Source organism: Conger conger, chromosome 18, assembly GCF_963514075.1.
Source record: "Conger conger chromosome 18, fConCon1.1, whole genome shotgun sequence".
Taxonomy (NCBI): domain Eukaryota; kingdom Metazoa; phylum Chordata; class Actinopteri; order Anguilliformes; family Congridae; genus Conger; species Conger conger.
Window position 1 is genome coordinate 5,168,844 of NC_083777.1, and position 22,698 is coordinate 5,191,541.

Genomic DNA, 22,698 nt, shown 5'->3' on the forward strand with positions numbered 1-22,698 from the left:
CTGTGAAATTGTTATCTTTATTTCTTTCTTCAATTTTGTGTTCTATTAATCGGTTATTTGGGGAATGCACACGGTAAACGGCGCTTAAGAGCGAGCGAGGCTCGGCGTGTGGTAGTGCTGTTTGTGGCGGAGGGTCTCTCTCTCTCTGCAGCATTAATTGCGAGCACAGCACGCCCAGACTGATTCTGAGGGATTCCAGCCAGCCGTGCTTTGGAAGGCTGCCCGTTTGTTGAATTCAGTCTGGGGATCCAGTGTGGGTGCAGTGTGTTCCGTCTCGCAAATTATACACCGCGATTCAGTGGAGCACCAGTGCCTGCATATTTACATGGGACTTGCATGGTCTCTCTCGCTGTGAGTGGCAGGCCTGCCGACTCTAATATCAGTCTTCCTCTGCCTTCATTTGTATTTCCTGTCATGACACGCGAAGCCTGTAATTTATTTAGCGGCTTCTTGTTGTGAAACATCGCAATGTTTAGTCAAAACTTTGAAGGGAATAAGACGCCCTAGAGGGATGAAAATTATGAAGCCTGTGTGGATTTCTCTGGGAGTCGCGGAGAGGGTGAGGGAAACCTGTTGAACGGTGTTGAATGTTATGAGGCTGGAGAACCTCGCCGTGATATTTCCAGCGACCCGTGTATTAGCTCTGCTTGGGTCTCTCGCACCCCTGTGCATACGCAGTACTGGTGAAGGCCTGCCCAGCGCCGTTTCCTGCTCCACAGACAGGCTGCACAGTGGCTGGATGATTAGTGGCCCATATTCCATACTTCTGCCCTGACCAGCTCGTTCAGAGAACATCCATCAGTAACTTTGCAATGAAGGATGTGGGTTCATCCCTGTATGTGTGGCACGTTCTCTCGGAGGGCGGATAGTGAAGTACGATTGGACGTCTGCTTCCCCGGCCGTGACATCACAGTACCCCCAGGAGCTTGTTTTCGCTTGGGCCCTGATGCTAATTTCCCGCTGTGAGTCCTCCTCCCCTCCCTCGCTAGGTACGCCTGTCTCCTTACCGCCAGATCTGTCTGTGCCAAGAACCGGGCTTACTTCACAAAGCATTCCCGCCAGCTGCCACCTGCTTATACTCATAATTACATTTGTTTTTGGCAAAGCCTTAAATCAGAAACTTTTTCTGCTGACTGGCCTCGTTGGACAGGAGACAGAGTAGGCCGGATGCTCCGGTCTCCCAGGCCCTTGATGCGAAGGGGGCTTGAACCTTTAAAGCTTAGATACATTTTATATTTTCTGCTGTATTTCGTGGAAATGTATACATTCATCACTGTCCTGTCCTGGGGTTTTTTATCATTGTCTCTGAGTTTAAAGATTAAAATCACAATGCTGCAAAGGGAATAAAAGCCCGAACCTTATATTTTCAGTATATTCTCAGTAGCGGAGGCCCCCCCGTGCGCTTCTGAACAGCAGCTTCAGAAAGACTCGGTGTCGTTCTGCGTCTCCGGTCTTATGCGGGCGTGCGTTATAACAGAGGAGCATCCTTATTGCCCAGGGACAGCTTTTGATGGCATGAGTTTTCAGGAAGGGATGACATGGGCGTTTTTTTGAAAGGAGGCTCGCAGGCTGAGGCTTGTGAGGGGTGGCAGGAGCACACAGGGCCGCTGAGCTGCACACATTTCCCTCCGTACTCGGCGGAAACGTCAACGCCTCGCGCTCGCCATGACCACTCACGTTCTCCCCCCCTCCGAACCGCCGCCACCGCTCAATCATTTCACTCTCACGTCTCAAATTCTGCTTCTGGTCGCGACAGTTTCTGTGAGCACGTCACATTTACATGTGCTCTGGAGTTATAGAGCCTGATGGAAATGTAAATCTTTTCAAAAAATAAAATGCAAGGGATAAGACCAAATATAGGCAAATGTAAATAGGTTTTGGGTTAAAAATGATTCATAATAATTAGTTATTTAACTCAAATAACTTAAACTAATAAATTCAAAGCAACTTAAAGTTGATTAGCAGGGGACAACCCGTCCTGGAGCAATGTTTGGTTACGGGCCTTGCTCAAGGGCCCAACAGCTATGTGGATCTTATCCAAGGCTTGCACCACCAACCTTCCAGGTCTCATGTACTTTAGCCACTAGGCTACATGCTGACCCACGTTTTAGATTACAGTACATGTATGCCAGCATTGACAGACATTGACTAATTGTATAAAAGTATCGTGGCCAACCAGTAGAAAGCAGGTAAGAGAGCAGTGGGGTACTGTGTGTGGGGGCGGGGGGGGGTTCTTTGGCATGAGCATTTGGACGTGATGTTGGCGGGGGGAGAACAGAGCCAGGCTGGGTTGTATGTGCTGATGATGCGCATATTTATATGACAGCTGCATGGTAGCAAACCGCCTGGCTCTGTAGCACCTTACCCAGGGGTGCAATTTATCAGACATCAAGGTAAGGGCTTAAGCCTGATCCTCCACTACACACTTTGTGGGCATATGCACAGCATTCTTAATTGTTCTGTAAACCCTCTGGCTAATTGCAAGCGTTTCCTTGTAGTTTGCTGCCTTGGTTTCGTGTTGCATACAGAACGAGTATTGGCTACATCCCCTGCTGTCTCTTAAGATCCCGTTTGGAGGAGTGCCTGAGGAGGACTCCTGTAGAAGTTCCACCTGGTTCCAAATCCAGTTTCGATTTGTGTTTCGTTGAAAAGCAGGAAATGGTGTACAGCTAAAACAGGAAACGGTGCCCGTAGTGTACAGCTAAAACAAGAAACGGTGCTCATCGTGTACAGCTAAAACAGGAAACGGTGCTCATTGTGTACAGCTAAAACAGGAAATAGTGCTCATAGTGTACAGCTAAAACATGTAAAACATGCACACAAATTCCAGGAATGCTGCTGTATTTCCTTCTGTATACCATGTAGGACCAGCCAGGATGGGTCACCCACTGCAGCAATGGTGTCACTAGCAGCAATATTTTTCACCATCACACAAGCTTGCAGTGGAGTCAGAGGAAGACCTTGCAGTCCATCTTGCGACTCTCTAGCTGAGGGTGGTTAGAGAGCAGTGAAACATGGACCGCGTCCAACTGAACCCTCCCACACTCTCGGTGATGCCATGGCCAGCCACTGTCAGCACTGGCTCGGCCTGGATTCGATCCCAGACCGCGTCAACTTTTAGGGAGACTCAGCAAATCATATGATCACTATTCCGTGAGTCCCTGGGGAAACTCCAACAAGGAACCATGTTGCCTCATCGGTGAAACCCCTGTCCCTGGGCCTCTGAATGGTAAATGGTTGGCATTTATATAGCGCCTTTATCCAAAGCACTGTACAATTAATGCTTCTCATTCAACCATTCATACACACACTCACACACCAATGGCGATTGGCTGCCACCAACCAGCTCGTCAGGAGCATTTAGGGGTTAGGTGTCTTGCTCAGGGACACTTCAACACAGCCCGGGCGGGGGATCGAACCAGCAACCCTCCGACTGCCAGACGACTGCTCTTACTGCCTGAGCCATGTGCAGCTTATGGCACTAACTGAAGGAAAACTGGCCAAACGCTTTAGCATGCTTCACTTGAAAATGAATAAAAAATTCACGTGTGTGGTAATATTGTGTTTGCATTAAAATCTGCTCTGGGTAAGTTCCAGTTCTGCTAAATCCCAGGAAGGGAGATTAATCTAACTCATGTAGATGCACCATTCTACAGGTCTAACAAAAATTGTAATCTCAATAATTGTGCAGGACCAAATATGTGATGTACTCATGTTACATTACATTACATTACATTATTGGCATTTGGCAGACGCTCTTATCCAGAGCGACGTACAACAAAGTGCATACCCATAACCAGGGATAAGTTCGCTGAAAGACCCTAGAGGTAAGTACAATTTCAACTGCATGTCACACAGGGGTTTGCGACCAGCTCTCTTCAAAACATATAAGTTCACACCAGTGGTCCTCACTCTTGGTCCTGGAGAGCCACAGGGTGTGCTGGGGTCCTCACTCCTGGTCCTGGAGAGCCGCAGGGTGTGCTGGCTTTTGTTGTTATTCAGCACTTAATTGATCAATTAAAGCAGTTACACAGTTTTACAGTAGGTAATCTCTGACTTCTAACAGAGAGGGATTGCAGCAACAATCACCATCAAACCACAACACTGTTTATCCCTCCCCTTTGTCAACATGCTTGACAAATCTGTTTATCCCCCCCCCCCCAATGCCATTGGCTGTGGCAATTGGAACCAATTTTCTGGAACTAATGACCTTGAATTACTGTAAACCAGAATTTAAGGACTATAAACACATTCAGAGAGTCAACATGTCAGTTAGCCTTTTTCAGTGATAGGAAAGGATTTACAATGGTCTTGTAACAATGTTTTAACACATAAATCTTACCTGTCGTACCTTTAACTCACCTCACCTGGTATCTCGGGTCTGAACTGGCTGCTGATATTAAGGCGAAAACAGAAACCAGCTCACCCTGCGGCTCACCAGGAGTGAGGACCACTGCTTTAAACAAACAGGAAGGAGCAGCTCGGCTCAGCCGTCTCCGAGCTGTCCTACGATGAGACGGATCGCGGTTCTCCTCATCTGTCATTTCCCTCCACAGACAACGACCGGCCTGATGACAGAGACGAGCCAGAGCAGGAGGAGGGTGAGTGACAGCAGACCGGCCCTTTTTTTTACCGATTGTACGGTTGGGTGCATTCAGATTCGGATCCAGGTATGCCAGCTTGACAAATGAGCTGGTCTAGCTGGGTATGAGCTGGTCAACCAGCATTGCCAGGCTGGCCATAAGCTGGTCTAGCTGGGTATGAGCCGGTCATAAAGCTGGTCTAGCTGGATGTGAGCTGGTCAACCAGCTAGTTCTGGTAGCTAGTCTGTGCTGGTATCTGGTCAGCCAGCTAGTACTGGTAGCTTGTCTGAGCTGGTTGCTGGTCAACAAGTTACCAGCTGTTTCAAAACATAGCTTGAGCTGTTTCTCTTCAGCCAGGTTTGAAGTGTGAAATTCCAGTGGAACTAGCTCACTGGCAGATATAAAGAAACACTTAATGGTGTCCAGATTTTATTGAACAATGTTATTGGATTTTTTGAGAGTGCTGTTATTTTTTCCATTGTGATGTACTCTGTCAACAAGTTTAACCATTGAGATATACGTATGAACTTTGTTGGCTTTTCCAGTTTTTTTGGCGATAATTGAGCCGATAAAAATGGCTTGTTGATGCTTAGGTGGCAGTTGAATTGATGGCAGGTTTGCAAGCAGGCACAGGGATGGGGAAAGTGGAATTCTGGGAGGATAGTTTGTGTATGATGCCTTTCCTGACAGCAAACCGGTTCTGTTTCTCTGCTTTTTCTAGTTAGGTTTGCTTACTCCGCCTTGTTGGTTTTGGTGTGATTGCTTGCCAGAATGTTGATTAGGCAGCCAAGATGTTGATAGTCCATAGAGTATGATGTAGGTGTGGATCCATACATGAACTGTTCAATTTGATTACATGTAACTTCATATAATTTGAATTGGTCAGTGTATTATACCCCGTAAAAATGAAATCTGTAAATTGAAATGCGAAAGGGAGTGATATGCGACAGGGAGTGATATGCGACAAGATGTCGTTATGATTACATTGATAACGATGGACAGCTAATTACACTGATACTGAATTACAGCTGATTACACTGATAATGAATCGCAGCTGATTACACTGATAATGAATCGCAGCTGATTACACTGATAATGAATCACAGCTGATTACACTGATAATGAATCACAGCTGATTACACTGATAATGAATTACAGCTGATTACACTGATAATGAATTACAGCTGATTACACTGATAATGAATCGCAGCTAATTACACTGATAATGAATCACAGCTGATTACACTGATAATGAATTACAGCTGATTACACTGATAATGAATCGCAGCTGATTACACTGATAATTAATTACAGCTGATTACACTGATAATGAATCGCAGCTGATTACACTGATAATGAATCACAGCTGATAACAGAGGCTGCTCACCTGATGGCTCACTGCCTGGTTTCCCAGAGACTCTGCTGTATGCTGCATCAATGACTGCAGCTTTGCCACAGATATGATTTCATCAGCTGGCCATCATTTTCATTGTATGTACAATGCAGGATTTTATGAGCATTGCATGCAAACATGACTAAATAAATGTATAGTCCCCTCGTTTATTTTGTAACTTGAATTCACTACATTTATTTTGCCAACAAGCACTTCTCATGAATAAGGTATGTGGAATGCAATTGAAAATCTCTGAGCTCAATAAAAACACAGGTAGAGTCAGAGCCAGTTTGATTCTGGCATGCGTTTCCAGTTAAATAGAACCAGGCGTGCATAAATATTTAATGAGTGGCTTTTGGGCACGCTACAAGTGCAGACAACAAAACAGGCAGAGAAGTTAGTTTAATGTCTGTCAGGGAAGTTAGGACTATTGCCTCGCTGGGAGTTTCTGATTGCAGAAACACAGTTAAGCTGCTCTTTAACTGTGCACGCAGATCATCTAGCAATTGAGGTATACTGCGTGCCAATATTTGTCTTTTTTTAAATGTAGGGTTGTACTTTAATAAGTCATATTCTAAGCTAAGCACGTGCTGGTGCACCACTGTCACTGGGTTTGGGTTTACATTTAAGCAAGTAAATATATTAACTTTGTAGTCTGCGGGATTTACATAATTTTTTGATATTATATATGGTAGTACATACGACGTGTAACATTTATCCTGGCTGTTTATTCTTGAACAAATAGCTAGGATCTTCAAGCTGTGTTCCTGGTTTGACACCTATGGTATTCCTAGAGTGCAATATTCAAGCAGAATGTTTTAAAGAGTGTTAGTTCTGATGAAGACGTACACGTTGGAGCCTAAACAGCAGAGGCCTTGAAGAAACAAACAAGTCATGCCACATATTACAAGACACCTTCCGTTAATTTCCCTAGAAAATGCTGCCATTTTCACGTGTCCAGACATGGCTTACCATGAGGGTATGTCCATTGAATAGTCCAGTAATGATGCATTTCTGTTCAAGAATGGTTGAAGTTTGATACCCAAGGCTAGGTGATTCCATATCAGGGAGAATACTGTGTGCTGACCGAAAGGACTGTGTCAAAAATACCATTGTCTATTTCAAATCAGTACAGAAGCACAATTAGATGGTGTAAGCTTTCTGAAAAACAAGTGTGGGAGTACAGTAGAGTACTGTAAAACTACAATGTACCAGCAGCATGTTGTGATACTGTGTTCCTGCCTGAACCTGTACATTCCCTGTGCCTTTTTCTCGGGTAGGTAAAAAGGACACACCACCATCCAAGAAATCCAAGAGCAAAAAGCCAAGCAAAGGAGACGAGGACCATGAAGGTAAACTGTCACACACGCACACACTTCGTTCAAGTGGCGAGACCTTCTCCCTGCTCTGGTCCTAGGCCTCCACAGCAGCCATCAAGCAGAGAGAAACAGCTGTCCTTAAAGTATGTTTCCAGTGGAGTGGAAGTTGCTTAAGATGCCATTATCTCAGCGTACTGCCACCTCAACCTCTTCAGCTGTATAATGTAGAAACAATTACTGGCCTCACCAATAAGACGGGCCATTGATAATGAGATTCTTATACTGGAGAGTGTGGGGGTAGGTGTGGAGGGGAGGGGGGCTGGGACAGGCAATTAACAGAGCACATCATCCATTTGTCTTCAAGAGGAGAGGGTGGAGGGGAGCGCCTGCTGCAATCACTGGGGAAATGGATTTTTAATATACACTGTGCCATGTAGGCTTTTACAGATTCGGATAGCAGCGGTTGTCTCCAGGTTCGTTTTCTGTAACTGAACCAAACAAGTTAGCTGCAGTCATTTATTTAAAGCAAGAGAATACACGTTTGCTCTAATGCCAGGGATCATTTGTACTTAGTAAATGTTTTGCACACTCACACACACACATACCACAAACAGTGCAGTCTATAAGTATTTGGACAGTGACACAATTTTTTATATTTACTCCAGCACAGTGGATTTGAAATGAAATAAAGAATATATGGTTAATTTGCAGACTTTAAAAAGAAAGGTAGCACACTCTTAATTTGAATGCAGTTATTTAATTGCCAACAGAGCTGCCTTTGACACAGCAATCACCTGGCACACACACACACACACACACACTCAGTGAGCACTTTATTAGGTATTTATTATTTAGGCTTATTAAGCATCCCATATTATTTCTGACCCTTTTTATGGGCGTCTCGTACCACAAGATTGCGAATGAATGTGTTGAATATATTTGACTGCGTGAATAGACCCGGTTTTTATGAATCGGTCGTCAACGTATTGGCGTCTGAAAATGCGGCAGAGCCGCTGTATAGCAAATCATTCATGTTACGACTGTTCCCTTGGCGCAGCTGTCCCTCTGAGTTTGTACCCACTGAAAGCACAGGCCAGAATAGAGAAATCACTTTACTCCATTCCTCCATTGTCAATGCTCGGCCCAACTGCTTTGTAAAAGTGCAAAAGGAGGAACGAAAGAAAAAAAAACATGGTTTTGTATGCGAGCACTGTCACCCCACTCCCACTTTAAAGGAAACTACATTACCCATCCTTGTGCTCCCGCTCCAGAACTACAACTGTTGCAGAGCTCCCATTTCACCTCTCTGCAGTGAGCAAGGTCACAAATCATTCACATGCATGGAGAAAGCCTTTTTTTTTCTTTGGCATTGTGGCTTTCGCCGTTATGCTTGCATGATATTATAGAGCCTGTCAGTGCTCCGGAAATGTGCAAGCTGGGAATTAAGCCCACGACCACTGGGTTGTAAGCACACAGAGCTTTTAGCTCGACAATTAACAGCCGTTAAATAATTAAGGAGCTCTTCGGAGGAGCAGTAATCCAGGCCAGCTGTTGGCTTGGTCCAGGTGGAGGGTTCACTCTCAGAAATAAAGTGGCAGTGGAGGTACGTTTGTGCTCTTCAAGGATCAAGCTTCCCAAATGTACCCTGAAAGTACAGTAATGTTCCCTTTAGGTGCAAATGAGTACATTTTCCAAACAAAAAAGGTACAAATGAGTTATATGGTATATAGCTGCTGGCTTTATGCATCTATTGGGTACTGCCCCAGCGACAAGAATTGTATGTTTTTTTTCTACGAGTGTTTAGCATCTCAGGACCAGGGCTGTCTGTGGGGAGGGGTTAGCATCTCAGGACCAGTGCTGTCTGTAGGGAGGGGTTAGCATCTCAGGACCAGGGCTGTCTGTGGGGAGGGGTTAGCATCTCAGGACCAGGGCTGTCTGTGGGGAGGGGTTAGCATCTCAGGACCAGTGCTGTCTGTAGGGAGGGGTTAGCATCTCAGGACCAGGGCTGTCAGTGGGGAGGGGTTAGCATCTCAGGACCAGTGCTATCTGTGGGGAGGGTTTAGCATCTCAGGACCAGGGCTGTCTGTGGGGAGGGTTTAGCATCTCAGGACCAGTGCTATCTGTGGGGAGGGGTTAGCATCTCAGGACCAGGGCTGTCTGTGGGGAGGGTTAGCATCTCAGGACCAGTGCTATCTGTGGGGAGGGTTTAGCATCTCAGGACCAGTGCTATCTGTGGGGAGGGTTTAGCATCTCAGGACCAGTGCTGTCTGTGGGGAGGGGTTCGCATCTCTCAGCTGCCAGGAGACGGCTGCATGTGAAAGCCCAGAGACCATTGAGTCTGTTTCTCCTGAATGTTCCCGTTCCCAGAAACTGCGACCCCATTAGAGGCAGCACTAAACAGTGTGTGGGGGGGGGTGTACCATACGGGTGCATCCGAAACGTCTCCGGAGTCACACACAGTGACAATTAGGCTTTGAACAGACAGGCTTTTTGCCTTTAGCCTTACATCTCTCAAAATGTAGCTGACACACTGTTGCCGAGATGGAACAGCTGTATCTGTGGGTGATAGTCTCGCTGGGTCACTGATGGGCAGCAGCTGCTAGTTTTAGACCAGTTTTAGTCTCAGTGTGTCACTGAGAGGGGCAGTTTGATGACGACCTCTGTCTCAGCTCGTTGCTGTTGGGGCTGTAGTTGAAGGTTTTAGTCTCGGGGAATGACTGGCGGCAGGCGAGCGTGGAGGGAGAGGGAGAGCCGTGTCTCTGAGCTGTGTCCACGAGCTGCACTGTGATGTAATCCACATGAAATCCCAAAAAGAAACGATGTAAAACCAACAAACAGGAAGCTTTGGCTCGCTGGCGTGATGTGGCTTCCTGCTGTTTGAGGATCATTTACAGCAGAAGCAGCGCCTAGCGCCAGGAGCAGCGGCAGGAGCAGACAACAGTTAATTATGTTATTGGGTATATATGGAAAGTGATCAGGAAAGAAAGACAGCAGAGAGAGAGTGGTGAATAATAATAGTCATATGATAAATGGACTGTATTTATATAGCACTTTTATCCAAACACACACACACCAAGTGCGATCGGCTGCCATGCAGCTCATCAGGAGGAATTAGCAGTTGGGGGTTAGGTGTCTTTCTCAAGTGGAGGTAAAAATAATAAAAATAAATCATAATGATAACAGTAATAACAATAATAATACTAATAATAATAACAATACCAATAGTAATAATAATAATAATAATAATAATGTCTGAGCTACAGCTACTAACAACACCACTGCAGAATGCACATTATGGGCATTAGTCCTTGTCTAAAATATTCAGACCATTCCCGTTCCCTTGTGTGTAATGATATGCACATAAAATGTGTGTTTGTGTTTGTGTGCACGTGTTGGTGTGTGTGTGTGTGTGTGTGTGTGTGCACGTGTTGGTGTGTGTGTGTGTGGTGTGTGTGTGTGTGAGGGGGGAGAGGGGGCACATTTAACCTGTCGCATGAATCTCAGACTCCCTTTCGTCCCTTTGACGCTCAGCCCGGCCCTGTCTTGTAGCCGATCCTATCGAGATGGAAACAATGCTTTCACTGTTTGTAACTGCCTGCTCGTTTCCCTGGAAGGGGGGTGGAGGGGTGGGGGGGAGGGTGGTATTAAAATAAATACTAGTTGAAAAGCACATACCTGTGGCAAGCCAAACAGCTCCGATTCCTGCATAACCCAAAGCGCCCGTGGACTGTGGAAGAGCGGCTAATTGGGACACTCGCCGTGGGATAGCTGTTACACCACTGCCCCCTGCAGGCCGCAGACGGCACCGTTCTGACTCTGTCGGATACTTCGGTTCAGCAGTGCAGACTTGGGTCAGACAGGTCAGCCATCATCTCCATCCGCACGCAGAATTTAAAATGGTCGCCGTCATCGTGGTTTGAACTGTGCGGGCGTTTGTAAACGGCCCTTTCCAGATGCCCCCCCCCCCCCCTCCCCCCATGTGTTCTTGCGCATGCATTCCTTTTCCCTTTTCTCCTTTTAAATGTACCTTTTTTCAGAAAGAAATATTTGAAGGAAGAAAAATTATGAAAATTGGCATATTACTGGCGTCCTGCTGAAAACTTAAAACCAAGAAATCCTGTGAGGAGGGAAACATACCTGCTTATTCATATAATTCACCATGATTAAATGGATATTTTGCAGAGAAGGTATGTTCTATGAGGATGGTCGATGTGGTTGAACGCAGCAGAACATGGGTGTCCAGCTGTGCAGTGGTGCTGCTCGCTCTACAGTGAGGTCCATAAGTATTTAGACAGTGGTACAATTTCTGGTCTTCTGGCTCTGTATTCCAGCTAAGTGGATTTGAAATGAAGCAACCGAATATACCTGACAAATCAGAAAAGAGGATGTCAACTGTCCAATTACTTTTTGTATGGAAAAAGCCGTGTAATTCCTACCTGGATCCCCCCACGTGCACTTTAATCTCATATTCATGAAACTCATATTGTTTCATTTAGAATCCTATGTGCTGGAGTACAGAGCGAAAAAACAACATAAATTGCACTACTGTCCAAATACTTACGGACCATATCGTATGCGCAATCATCTCCAGGTCCTTCAAGGGTATAGATCACTATGTTTATCTCATGTGAACTTTATCTAATGTGAAGTTTAAAATTAACTTTTAAGATTTGTTTTAATTTGTACCTATGTGCAGCGATGTGCAAACCTCATAATCACTACCTCCTGTTCCTAAGTGCTCAATTTCGGCCACGAAACACTTAAATACAATTATTCCCTAAAGATGAAAAGAGCAAAGCATACATGCTTCAGAACTGAAGAAGGCTCCATTTTGTCTGCAAATACTAATTAGACATAAAGGTTGAAAGTACCAGCTTCATTTCATCACAGACAACACAATTAGTTCAGGGTTTCAGGTTTTCAGAAACATTTGCTGTTTAAAGGAGGGGTGGAAAATGGTCCTGCCACAGCAGTAAATTAAAATTTGAATACTAATATACTTTTTGTATTTAAGTTTTAATGGGCTTTACTGTGGCAAGACCATTCTCCACTCTCCAACCACTACACGTCCCCCACTAACCCCTTGAAGCCCGCGGGAACTGGACGTGGCTACCACTACCTCTTTGTAAATATTTTTTAGATGATTATAGATGCTCTGAAAACAACTGCGCCTTTAAACAGCTTCCTGGATAATGCCCTTCCCTCCTATCTTGTGATGTATAATTCCGACCATTTCTGGGAAGCTTGACCAAGGTTTGGTAAAAGATCAAATTTAAGGTGTCAACAGTTATTTAGTTAGTTAGTTTTAGGAATATTTACTCAATAATACATCCGGCAACTAAAGTGGCCAGTGGGCAAATCCATTTTAAGGTGTTAATGAGGTATATGCTGTCAAGGATGAACTAATTTATGTTAGTGATCAAAATAATTTATATCTTTCTGATTAAAACTGCATGATAAGGACCTTAAGAAATTCAAGTGAAAAACAAATAGAAAAAATTAGGAAAAATAATTTATAATAAAAAACCTACGGTATACCTGGGTGCACAGCCTTCTATAATGGGGGTTGTAGCTGTGTTAAGCGATGTAATTTGGGTGTGACTCACAGACACTGTGTTTGGTCAGTGTGCTGTCCCTGGGTTCAGTGTGGCACACAGACACTGCGTTTGGTCAGTGTGCTGTCCCTGGGTTCAGTGTGGTGCACAGACACTGCGTTTGGTCAGTAGTGTGCTGTCCCTGGATTCAGTGTGGTGCATAGACACTGCGTTTGGTCAGTGTGATACCCCTGGCTACAGTTTAGTACAGACATTAGACTGACCTGAGATCAGTCACAGGGAGAGGGCAGCTTGCCAGGCCTGGCAACTGATGGAAGGGAGCAAATCTCACTGTCAGGATATTTTTCCCTTCTCTGTGGAATCAAATGCAGGATGATGAAGAACTCAAGTGAATTTAGGTTTATTACAAACGCAGAGCATTTGAGCTCTCTGCTCTGAGAATATCTCAGAAGACTTGAGTGTGTGGGGTGCTTAAATACAGTCTAAGTCAAGGTTGGATGCAAGTCGTCTCACCTGACCGAGCCGTTTAGCCAGGATGTGTGAGGTCCATGTTGCAGACACTTTAAAGGTGTTTTGCACAGACATAACACTATACACGCAGTGAGTAATTTATTCAGTACGCCTGTACACCAGCTTGTTAATGCAAATATTTCATCAGCTAATTATGTGGCAGAAACTAAATGCATAAAAGCAAGCAGACATGTGATCTAAGTGAATGATTGTTGGTGCCAGACAGGGTGGTTTGAATATCTCAGAAACTGCTGATCATCTGGGATGGAGTTTGCAGAGAATGGTGTGAAAAACAAAAAACATCCAGTGAGTGACAGTTCTGCGGGCAAAAACGTATTAATGAGAGTAGTGGTAGAGGTGAAGGGCAAGACTGGTCAAAGCTGACAGTAACTCAAATAACCATGCATATCAACAGTGGTATGCAGAAGAGCATCCCTGAACACACAACACGTCAAACCGGATGGGCTACAACAGCAGATGACTATATAGTGGTACTGATGAAAGCTGGTAATAATAACACTGGGAACCCATCCTCACAAACTAATCCACACTTCTCACATTTCCTCTCCAGAGGAAGAGAAGAACCAAGACCAGTCCACTGACGCAAACATGGACAGCCAGAAAGGTAAGTTTCCAGGGTCCTGGAACACATCACACCCGATGGCTGTCATTGCTGTGGGCAATGAGAACGGTCGCCTCTCACACGCCTGTGGACACGCAGTGTTCATCTTTTCCAGACTGACCTGCCAAGGCCAGCTTGACATTCACCTCTGTGCTCGACACCAAAAGGACCAAAGCTCTTTAGCCATTCTGTGTTCTCTTGTGACTCTAGACCAGAGGTGGGCAACGAGGGCCATTATCTGTTTCATGCCAACCTCTGGCCTTAATTACTTAATTACTAATATACTTACATTTCCGGAATCTGACATTTTAGCCACATTTCATGATGAGAGCATGAATGACAGCTAATCGCTGTTCTTGAGTCCCAATTTTACCTGTTCTTGTAATAACCAGTAAGTGTTGGCATATATAGCCAATTTGCTCATTTAGCCATACAAATTGGTGAAAAAAAAAAAACCTGCATATACCCTCTAGATGTTGAGGGTGCTGCCACATATTAAATCTTCATCCATTTTTTGCAATGCATGTAATGTATGAGCATTATGGTCATAAGCTGGTCTAGCTGGGTATGAGCTGGTCAACCAGCATGGTCAAGCTTGTCATAAATTTGGTCTAGCTGGGTATGAGCTGGTCAACCTGCTAGTCCTGGTAGCTTGTTTCCAGTTACCAACTGTTTAAAAACACAGCTTGTGCTGGTCAAACCATGTAGAGCTGGGAGCTGGCCTTAACTGGTCAACCAGCTAAACCTTGTAGAGCTGGGAGCTGGCCTTAACTGGTCAACCAGCTAAACCATGTAGAGCTGGGAGCTGGCCTTAACTGGTCAACCAGCTAAACCATGTAGAGCTGGGAGCTGGCCTTAACTGGTCAACCAGCTAAACCATGTAGAGCTGGGAGCTGGCCTTAACTGGTCAACCAGCTAAACCATGTAGAGCTGGGAGCTGGCCTTAACTGGTCAACCAGCTAAACCATGTTGAGTATGGAGCTAGTCTGAACTGGTCAACCAGCTGCCAGCTGTTTCATAACCTAGCAGGGTACCTCACGGCTAAGAACTGTCATTAATTATCACAGTAACATTTGTATTGGATTATACCGTGTATGTGGTTAATAATTTGTCAGAAACATGCTAATGATTAAATCTACTAAAGTGTAGGTATAAAAGAGCTCTGTTTAATAAAAATGAAAACTGTATTTTATGACTCTTTTTTTTTTTTTTTCTTCATGCTTCTTTTATGAAATCTGTTCATGGCCAGAAGAGGATGATCAAAGTGATGTGGAGATGCAAAGTCAAAATCTAGGTACTGTATTATTCATGATGTATTCTTTTCCTGGATCGGCTGGGGCAACATATTTACAGTACAAGGACATGCACCATACATTCAGACATTCAATTTAAATTTCTCATCAACAATGCCTTTCTTGGGGAAAAAAGTATCACCTTCAAGCAAAGAGCCCAATTACATACAAGGTATGACATGCAGTCATGCAGTTCCCCCTTCAGCAGCGCTAAGCATGTGCAGGATGTAATGGGCAGGCTTTGGTAGTTTCATCCATCAACTGTATAAAACGTAATATCAACGGTGTGTTTTCTTTTTTCAGGATTCATACAAAATGTATTTAAAACAAGACAGCCGGCAAAGTCCAGACCGTAACGTTAAACAAATCCGTAGGGATCGCTTCAAGCCCCGTCCTTGACCTCACCGCATTGCCGGCACAAAAATCTGCAGATAAATACAATTACTGTAGATGGCGTCCCCATATCCAGTATAAATACTGTAGTTACATCATTAAAGACTTATAGGGAGGGTCACATGACCTGGATTTACTCATGACATTGTATCTGTCTTTATAAGCTTGGTCTCTACAGAAGAACAGTAAGACGCAGTTTGCTGAGAAACACTGTCTGTGTACGGAGATCGACAGAGGTATAACAAAGGGAAATAAAACATTTGATTCACTGCAAAACAACCCAGAGGACGGCTTCAAAGTCACTCTTTTGTATTTCTTTCACAAGAAAATTAACAAGCCTCCTTCCCAAGATGCAACACAAGAAGCATAACAGAAGATAAGTAATTGGAAAGACTAAGTGGAGACATCACTGCTGTCTGTGATCACCTGAAAGAACAGAGCGGCCCTGGAACACCTGTGTCACGTTTGTTGTTGTGTGCCTTTTGCACGTGGTTTAATATTTTTCTGTTGTTCCCTCGCGGATGCGATTCTGTGAAGAGCTGTATGTCGGGAGCTCTTGAAGGATTGATGGATATGTTGGCATCCAGTCCCACTTATATATGATCCCACTTGATTTGATTTGAAAATACGCCTGTGTTATAGGGCCGGATTATTGTTTTGCACGACGCAGTAAATCCGTGTAATGAAAATATGTTCTGATTCAGTACCGGCGTGGGGCAGGAGAGAAAGGAGAGAGTACCACACGTCCCGTGGCCCAGTCAAACCAACCCTAACCACCTGTCACTTCTACAATCTGTATGATATTGTGCTTTATTTATCTGCTTATTTATCTTATTTCCTTGCCTTGCTTATTTTTTTTAGAGCCTGACCAGTCGGATCCTGAGGAAACTAAGGAAAAGAAGGAGGAGAACGAGCCAAGCCCAGGTAATGACGCTGCAGGAACATGTTCTCATTCTACATAGTCTCCACTCCATATTTCCTTCCTTATATATGTATTTAACACGTAAATTATTGTTTTTTTTGTCTGTTAATTTGCTTTATCCAATGTATTATTGGGCCTGCTTTTACATCAATTTTCGACTAGTTTTTTCCAGCAATAACATTCCATTCTGCACTTGAAATTTGGAAGGGAGGCAGACAGAAATGTTCAGGGCATGATGAATATGTGGTTGGCGGGACTGGGGGTGGGGCTAAAGATCAGAAGAGAGAGGCGATGTGTCAGATGGCCTTCGTTCCCGAGACACTGCCGGCTTGTTCAGTATGGAAATTCTGCGTCCTCCACTATTTATGCAGCATAAAAAAGAAGAATATCTCACTTTAGCACAGCGGTCCTGGCCTCGGGGACATTGATGGAGGTGTGCTCGGCTGGAGGAGTAGTCGAGAGCGGTCCATTTTGTTTCGCGGCCGCCCGCAGGTCAATGAATCAATACTATTGCTGAGCAAGCGGTTCTTTAATGCACATGTGCGTATTCCCCCTCCACGTCCCGCTGCTAATGTGCTCTCTGAAATGGCACCATAGGGTACATTTTACAGTGGATCGGTGACCCCTTGGGCTAATAGAGAGGTTGTACATATTAAAAATCATCTCTAGGTCCCCTTATTCTCCTGCCAGATGTTCACCCGTGGTGTCGGAACACTCCTGGGTGGAAAATATCTCTGCTCCAGAACATTCCGTTTGATCCGCGGTCCGCCCTGTTCCACCGAGGCTTGTGGGTCAGATGTGGGTGTAAACGGTGCCATAGTAGGATTTTTCATCAATCTGGCCAACTTTTAATGTTCCTGTCTCATCTGTGACTGAGCCATGAAGAATTTACAATTCATGATCTTTTCTGTACTGCAGCACACCAGACTTAAAAATACACAATGAATGTGAGCTTAAAGTATAGACTGTCATCTTTAATTTGAGGTTATTTACAGCCATACTCCATATTTATATAGTAAATAGCCATATTTGCATGTGATCCATGTCGGAATTGCATCCCTTTTTTGTACAAAAGAACAGAAATTGTCCAACTGCCCAAATACTTATGGACTGCACTGTATGTTCGCCCACCAGCCCATTTTTCCAGTAGCTGTACAGAACAATAATTATATATTACTGTATACAAACAGATACCCCCTCCATCCAGAATCTGCGGTGTGAAAAGGTTTTAATCTCTGCCTATGTTCAGGGCCTAAATGGCTGGTATGGATCTGTGATAAAGAGCTGCAGCCTTGACCCTTTGCTTCACTGGTCTGATTGTGGCACCAAGCCGCGCTGAAAGAATGATGGCATCGATCTCAGATTGGCAGATGCTGTGAAATAGGGTTGCTAAGAGCAAGGAAACGCGCCGCTGACCCACCCGATAGCATCGCGACCCTCTCTTAAAATAGTGGCCTTCGTCCCAGCTCCATACCCATGATGCAGTTCTGTGTCAGGAGGCAGTACTTGACCAATCAGAGTTCAAGGCCCGCGCAGCTGACCGTGACCCAAACGGTCAAGCTTCAGCGGACCGCTGAAATCCTCGGCGAAGTATGGGCAACCGCGAAACACCTGTTTCCCAGGCGACGCGCTCTGTCTTCAGCCTATATTCATCCATGGTCACTGCGGTCCAGTGCCTCCCACGAATCAAGACCGTGAACGTTAGAAAAGCCTGTGGGTTATGAAACAAATGATGGAGCCTTTGTACAATTTAAAATCGGGACTGAAATAGATTGGGGCCGCTAATGGTCAAGTCAGCAAACTGTTGCTGTCCCTGTGAGACTTGGAAAATTAGAAAATTAGAAGGTGTGACACGCAGTCTGTGAAACAAAATGTTCAGGTCCCTAGCTTTTTTAAAGATGATTATGCCTCCCATCACTCAGTGTTTATTCATTAAGGGACACCATCTCTCATCATCTCTCTCTCTCTGAAGAGTAAGTATGGCAGATCATATGAGTAAAAGATGACTGGTGAAGGGGATAGCCATGATGTGGTTGTTTCAGGGGTATGATCAGGGGCAGAATAATGGTTGAGCATAAGCATTACAATGTGATGCAAAGTTTGTATGAGTATCAGAGTGTGTTGTATTACAAAGGTGTTTTATGTTCAGTGGAGGGAGCACTGTACTGTACATGGCTATAGCTCGAGGGAATAGAACCTTTTCCTTATTTTCTCACATGTTTTTTGTTTTATTGTCTCTTCTTGTTTATGTAACGTCATTAGTATGTTGGGAGTGTAAATAAATATGGTTGAAATTTTAAAAATTCACTCTCTTCCCCTCTCTTGCTCTCACACACACACACACACACACACACACTCACACACACTCTCTCACACACACACACACTCTCACACATGCACACACATGCGCACACACACGCACACACACATACACACACACACTCACACTCACACACACACTCACACTCACACTCACACACACACATACTCACACACACACACTCTGACACCCTCACACACGCACACACAGACACAGACTTGAGCAGGAGAGAGGAGAGCGCAGTGGAGGAGCAGGACCGGCAGTGTGAAGACACAAAAGCTGCAGTGGATTCTGAAGGTAAGGCCCCTTTTCCACTTAAATCCACAGCCTGGGAGAAGGCCCTCTCTGGCCCAGCACTGCCTGCTCCCGCTTTGTGGGAGAGGGCAGTGCATTAGCATGCCGCCATGTATTTAATGAGTAATAATCCCTCCTGGGATCCAGTAGGGCCACTGAAACTCCCCACCGGTTCAGCAGCCGCTGAATTCCAGCCATGTCCTCATTAAGAGGCGCGGAAGTTTCCGGAGTCTCTGCACATACAGCGCTCCACCACTTCTGTACGTACACTTTAATTAACCGCACTCCAATGTAGGCAATGTAGGCCTAAATCTCCGCTCCTGTACAGCCGCCATTTTAGAGCCTCCTGCCACAAGCCTGCTGATCTGGTGCTTTCAGCAATGTGCATGGCACAATACCGGGATGTATTCGACTCTAATCCTGTAAAGATTGCCACTAGCTAGCAGTGGTAATGGAAGGGTAATCAGCACCAAAGATATTTTCCACTTGTAATCTGTAATGAGAAAGAAAGGAAGATAGAAATATAGACGGAAAGAAAGACAGAAAGACTGAAGACAGGGGTTCGGGAAAGAGAACATGCCCAGCTGGTGAAACGGTCAAAAAGCCTGTTTTTATTAAGCACATAGTTCCAAAAAGCTTATCAAATAAGCTTTCAATGTCTCTCTTCTATACCTTCATTAAAATTTCTGAACGTTTTCTGAATATTTATTACTGTTTTGCTTTTTGTGGATTTGATGCTTTTACTTGCTGATGAACTTATGCACTTGTGAGTCAAAATTGTCTGCTAAATTACTAAAATGTAAAAATTCTAAAGGCAGTTTTATTTTGGTGTAATAACAGAGAGCAGGGGCAGCTCTGGGAAAGATGAGGCCAAGTCTCAGTCCGTAGGAGCAGCCTGGTCTTTGGATAAAGGTACGATCAATAACCTTTATTCTGTAGCCACTGGGGGGCAGGGGTACACATCTGTTTTTACTTACACACACACGCCAACTCACACCCTTTTTCTTAACAGTTTCTTTGAAGGGTCCTACATAAGAGCTATATAACTCCTTCATAAGCACTACATAGCACATTCATAAGCAATACATAAGCACACAATAACCGCAAGTAATAATAATTTGTTATTTAGCTGACGCTTTTATCCAAAGCGATTTAAAGTTTAGATTAGATTAAACAGGGGGCAATCCCCCCCTGGACCCAACAACTGCAGTGATCTTATTGTGGCTACACCAGGGATTGAGCCACCAACCTTCTGGGTCCCAGTCATGCACCTTAACCACTAGGCTACAGGTTGCCCCGATGAATAGGCTAATGGTGCGTTTTGTCAATATTGATGCAGCAAGTGATGCTTATAGCTGCATCAAAGTTGACATAACATACCATATGCCTATTTGCGATTATAGACATAAGCACTTACAGTGTGAATGCGTATGTACTGCTTAAGAATGTGCTATGTAGTGCTTATGAATGAGTTATGTATGTAGGACCCCGCAAAGAAAGTGTTACCCACTTCGTTATATGAAAACACATGTGTTTCTATATACAGGACTAAAGGATATTGGAAACACAAGTCATTGTATCTCTCTCAGTAAGGTTCTGGATGGACTGTTCTTGATGAAACTGCCTGCTCATGTAACTGTATAATTTTTTTTAGGTTACAGAATTTTTTGTGCATATTTATCAGGGGTGCCAATAATTCTGGAGCCCTCTGTATGTATAAGATGGGCTGAAATAACACCTGATGTGGGTGTAAACACCCTCAAAACAAAGTTTACAGTATGGGCTGGAGTCCAAACAACAAAAATTTTGAGACTGTCCAAATACTTCTGAATTGCAAATTTTATTTGCACATTTTTTTCTGCATACATCTTTTGTATATACTGCATTAGGCGTACTTGTTTGGGGTTTGCCAATGTCTGAATGAATAAATCACAATCAGAGGAGCGTACTTAACTGTGGCAAACCCTACAGGAATTCTCTCCACATAGCTGTCTGGAACCTGCATCATCAGAACACCGAGAATCCATCTCTTCACTCTGCGAGACGGAGAGTTTACGATGTGTAAAATGTATGCACATCGCTGATAGAGTCGAACCGAGCGTGAAAGTCAAATGTACCTCGCCATTTCATTTCAGTGCTGTTTACAGACGCTATTCTAATAATCTCTGAAAAGTTAAAGAAGGGTCCGTTTAAAAAAAAATTAATGCATGTAATTGGTTGAAGGGTGTGTGCCTTCACAGGTGAAAGCGTTTTTTCCGCCATTATCCGGCCGTTTCGCGTTCGGTTACGGAGTTCACAGATGCGGATTTCTCGGTCATTTGGGCAGCCATTGAATGCCGCGGTGGCATTATGTCCGCGGACCGTTATCTAGTCACCCCCGACTCGAGCCACAGTCACATCAAAGGAAGGACTGCTGGATAAGCCTTCCGCAATTAGGGTGAAAGGCATGTCTCCGATGCCGCTTTGAAGATGCTCTTTTGATCAGCTCACTTTATCCCCCTCAGCCCTGGTATTGTGGTGCGGGTATATGAAAGTCACATTATGTGAGAGTTCAGCATACTGTCAGCCATTACAGAGGATCAGGATGTGGCACAGGAGTGCGCCTGGTCTGGCCACTCACACTTGGTTACGCATGGTTACGTGATGACTGCGGCACCCTGTAGTTTCAGCTTCTGGCTGAGAGTTGATGAAAATATGCAGGTAATTTAGCACGTTTTTATTCATTCATGATTTTTTTATTATTATTATTTCCGATTTTTTTTTATGGTTACTGTCAAAGAGGCCGTCAGTTTGTTGAAATACTGACCCAACTCATCTTGAGCAAAAGCAACTCTTTCCTTTCCCGTGATTTTAGGACAAGCTGAAATGCACGTTAGAGCAACGCTTGTCACGGTCGGTCCCAGGCCTTCCAGAACTTTCCACCAGACGGCGCAATGACTGTGTTCTGTACTGCCCTGTCTTGTGATTATTAGTATTATTATTAGTCATCTTTAAAGGGTGGGGAGTTGATTTTGTGTGTAAAAAGGATATAGATCGGACAGAAACAGAAAATTGACAGACATTTAATTGACATACACGCCCACTGGTACACAATGTTGTTTCCCAGGAACTGGATGGAAGTATTGCAGTTGTGTTCATATGGGAATGAAGAATTTACTAAATTGAGGGAAAGGTCCATTTTAATTGATCTTGTCTATAACGCCTCTCCTTGCAGAGTCCCCAGCAGCAGAAGTGGATGACATGGAGGTGGGAAAACCAGCGGAGACGATGGAGGCTGAGGGTGAGTCTGAGCAGTGACTCCCCTGTTATTCTGTACAGGGCCTCTGTGACAGGCCTCTGTGAAGAGCTGTACAAGTAACGTTCAATTGAACTGAGCGATGACAGCCAGGTGAATCCTGCAATGGGCACAATTAATAATAATACTAATAATTAATAATAATAATAATCATCATCATCATCATCATCATCATCATCATAATGATAATAACTATTATT

General features: G+C 44.4%; 1 protein-coding gene across 2 annotated transcripts in view; it reads left to right on the forward strand.

Annotated features, from left to right (window-relative positions):
• macrod2 (mono-ADP ribosylhydrolase 2) overlaps positions 1-22,698 on the forward strand; it is a 597,810-nt gene that overhangs the window by 564,340 nt on the left and 10,772 nt on the right. The window contains exons 10-17 of one of the 2 annotated variants that reach the window (XM_061228932.1): positions 4,557-4,601; positions 7,257-7,328; positions 13,932-13,985; positions 15,232-15,276; positions 16,529-16,591; positions 19,120-19,206; positions 20,044-20,115; positions 22,418-22,483. In XM_061228932.1, coding sequence (XP_061084916.1) covers positions 4,557-4,601; positions 7,257-7,328; positions 13,932-13,985; positions 15,232-15,276; positions 16,529-16,591; positions 19,120-19,206; positions 20,044-20,115; positions 22,418-22,483 — 504 coding nt within the window. The remainder of the gene's footprint in view (positions 1-4,556; positions 4,602-7,256; positions 7,329-13,931; positions 13,986-15,231; positions 15,277-16,528; positions 16,592-19,119; positions 19,207-20,043; positions 20,116-22,417; positions 22,484-22,698) is intronic. The other variant, XM_061228933.1, reaches the window with a different exon arrangement.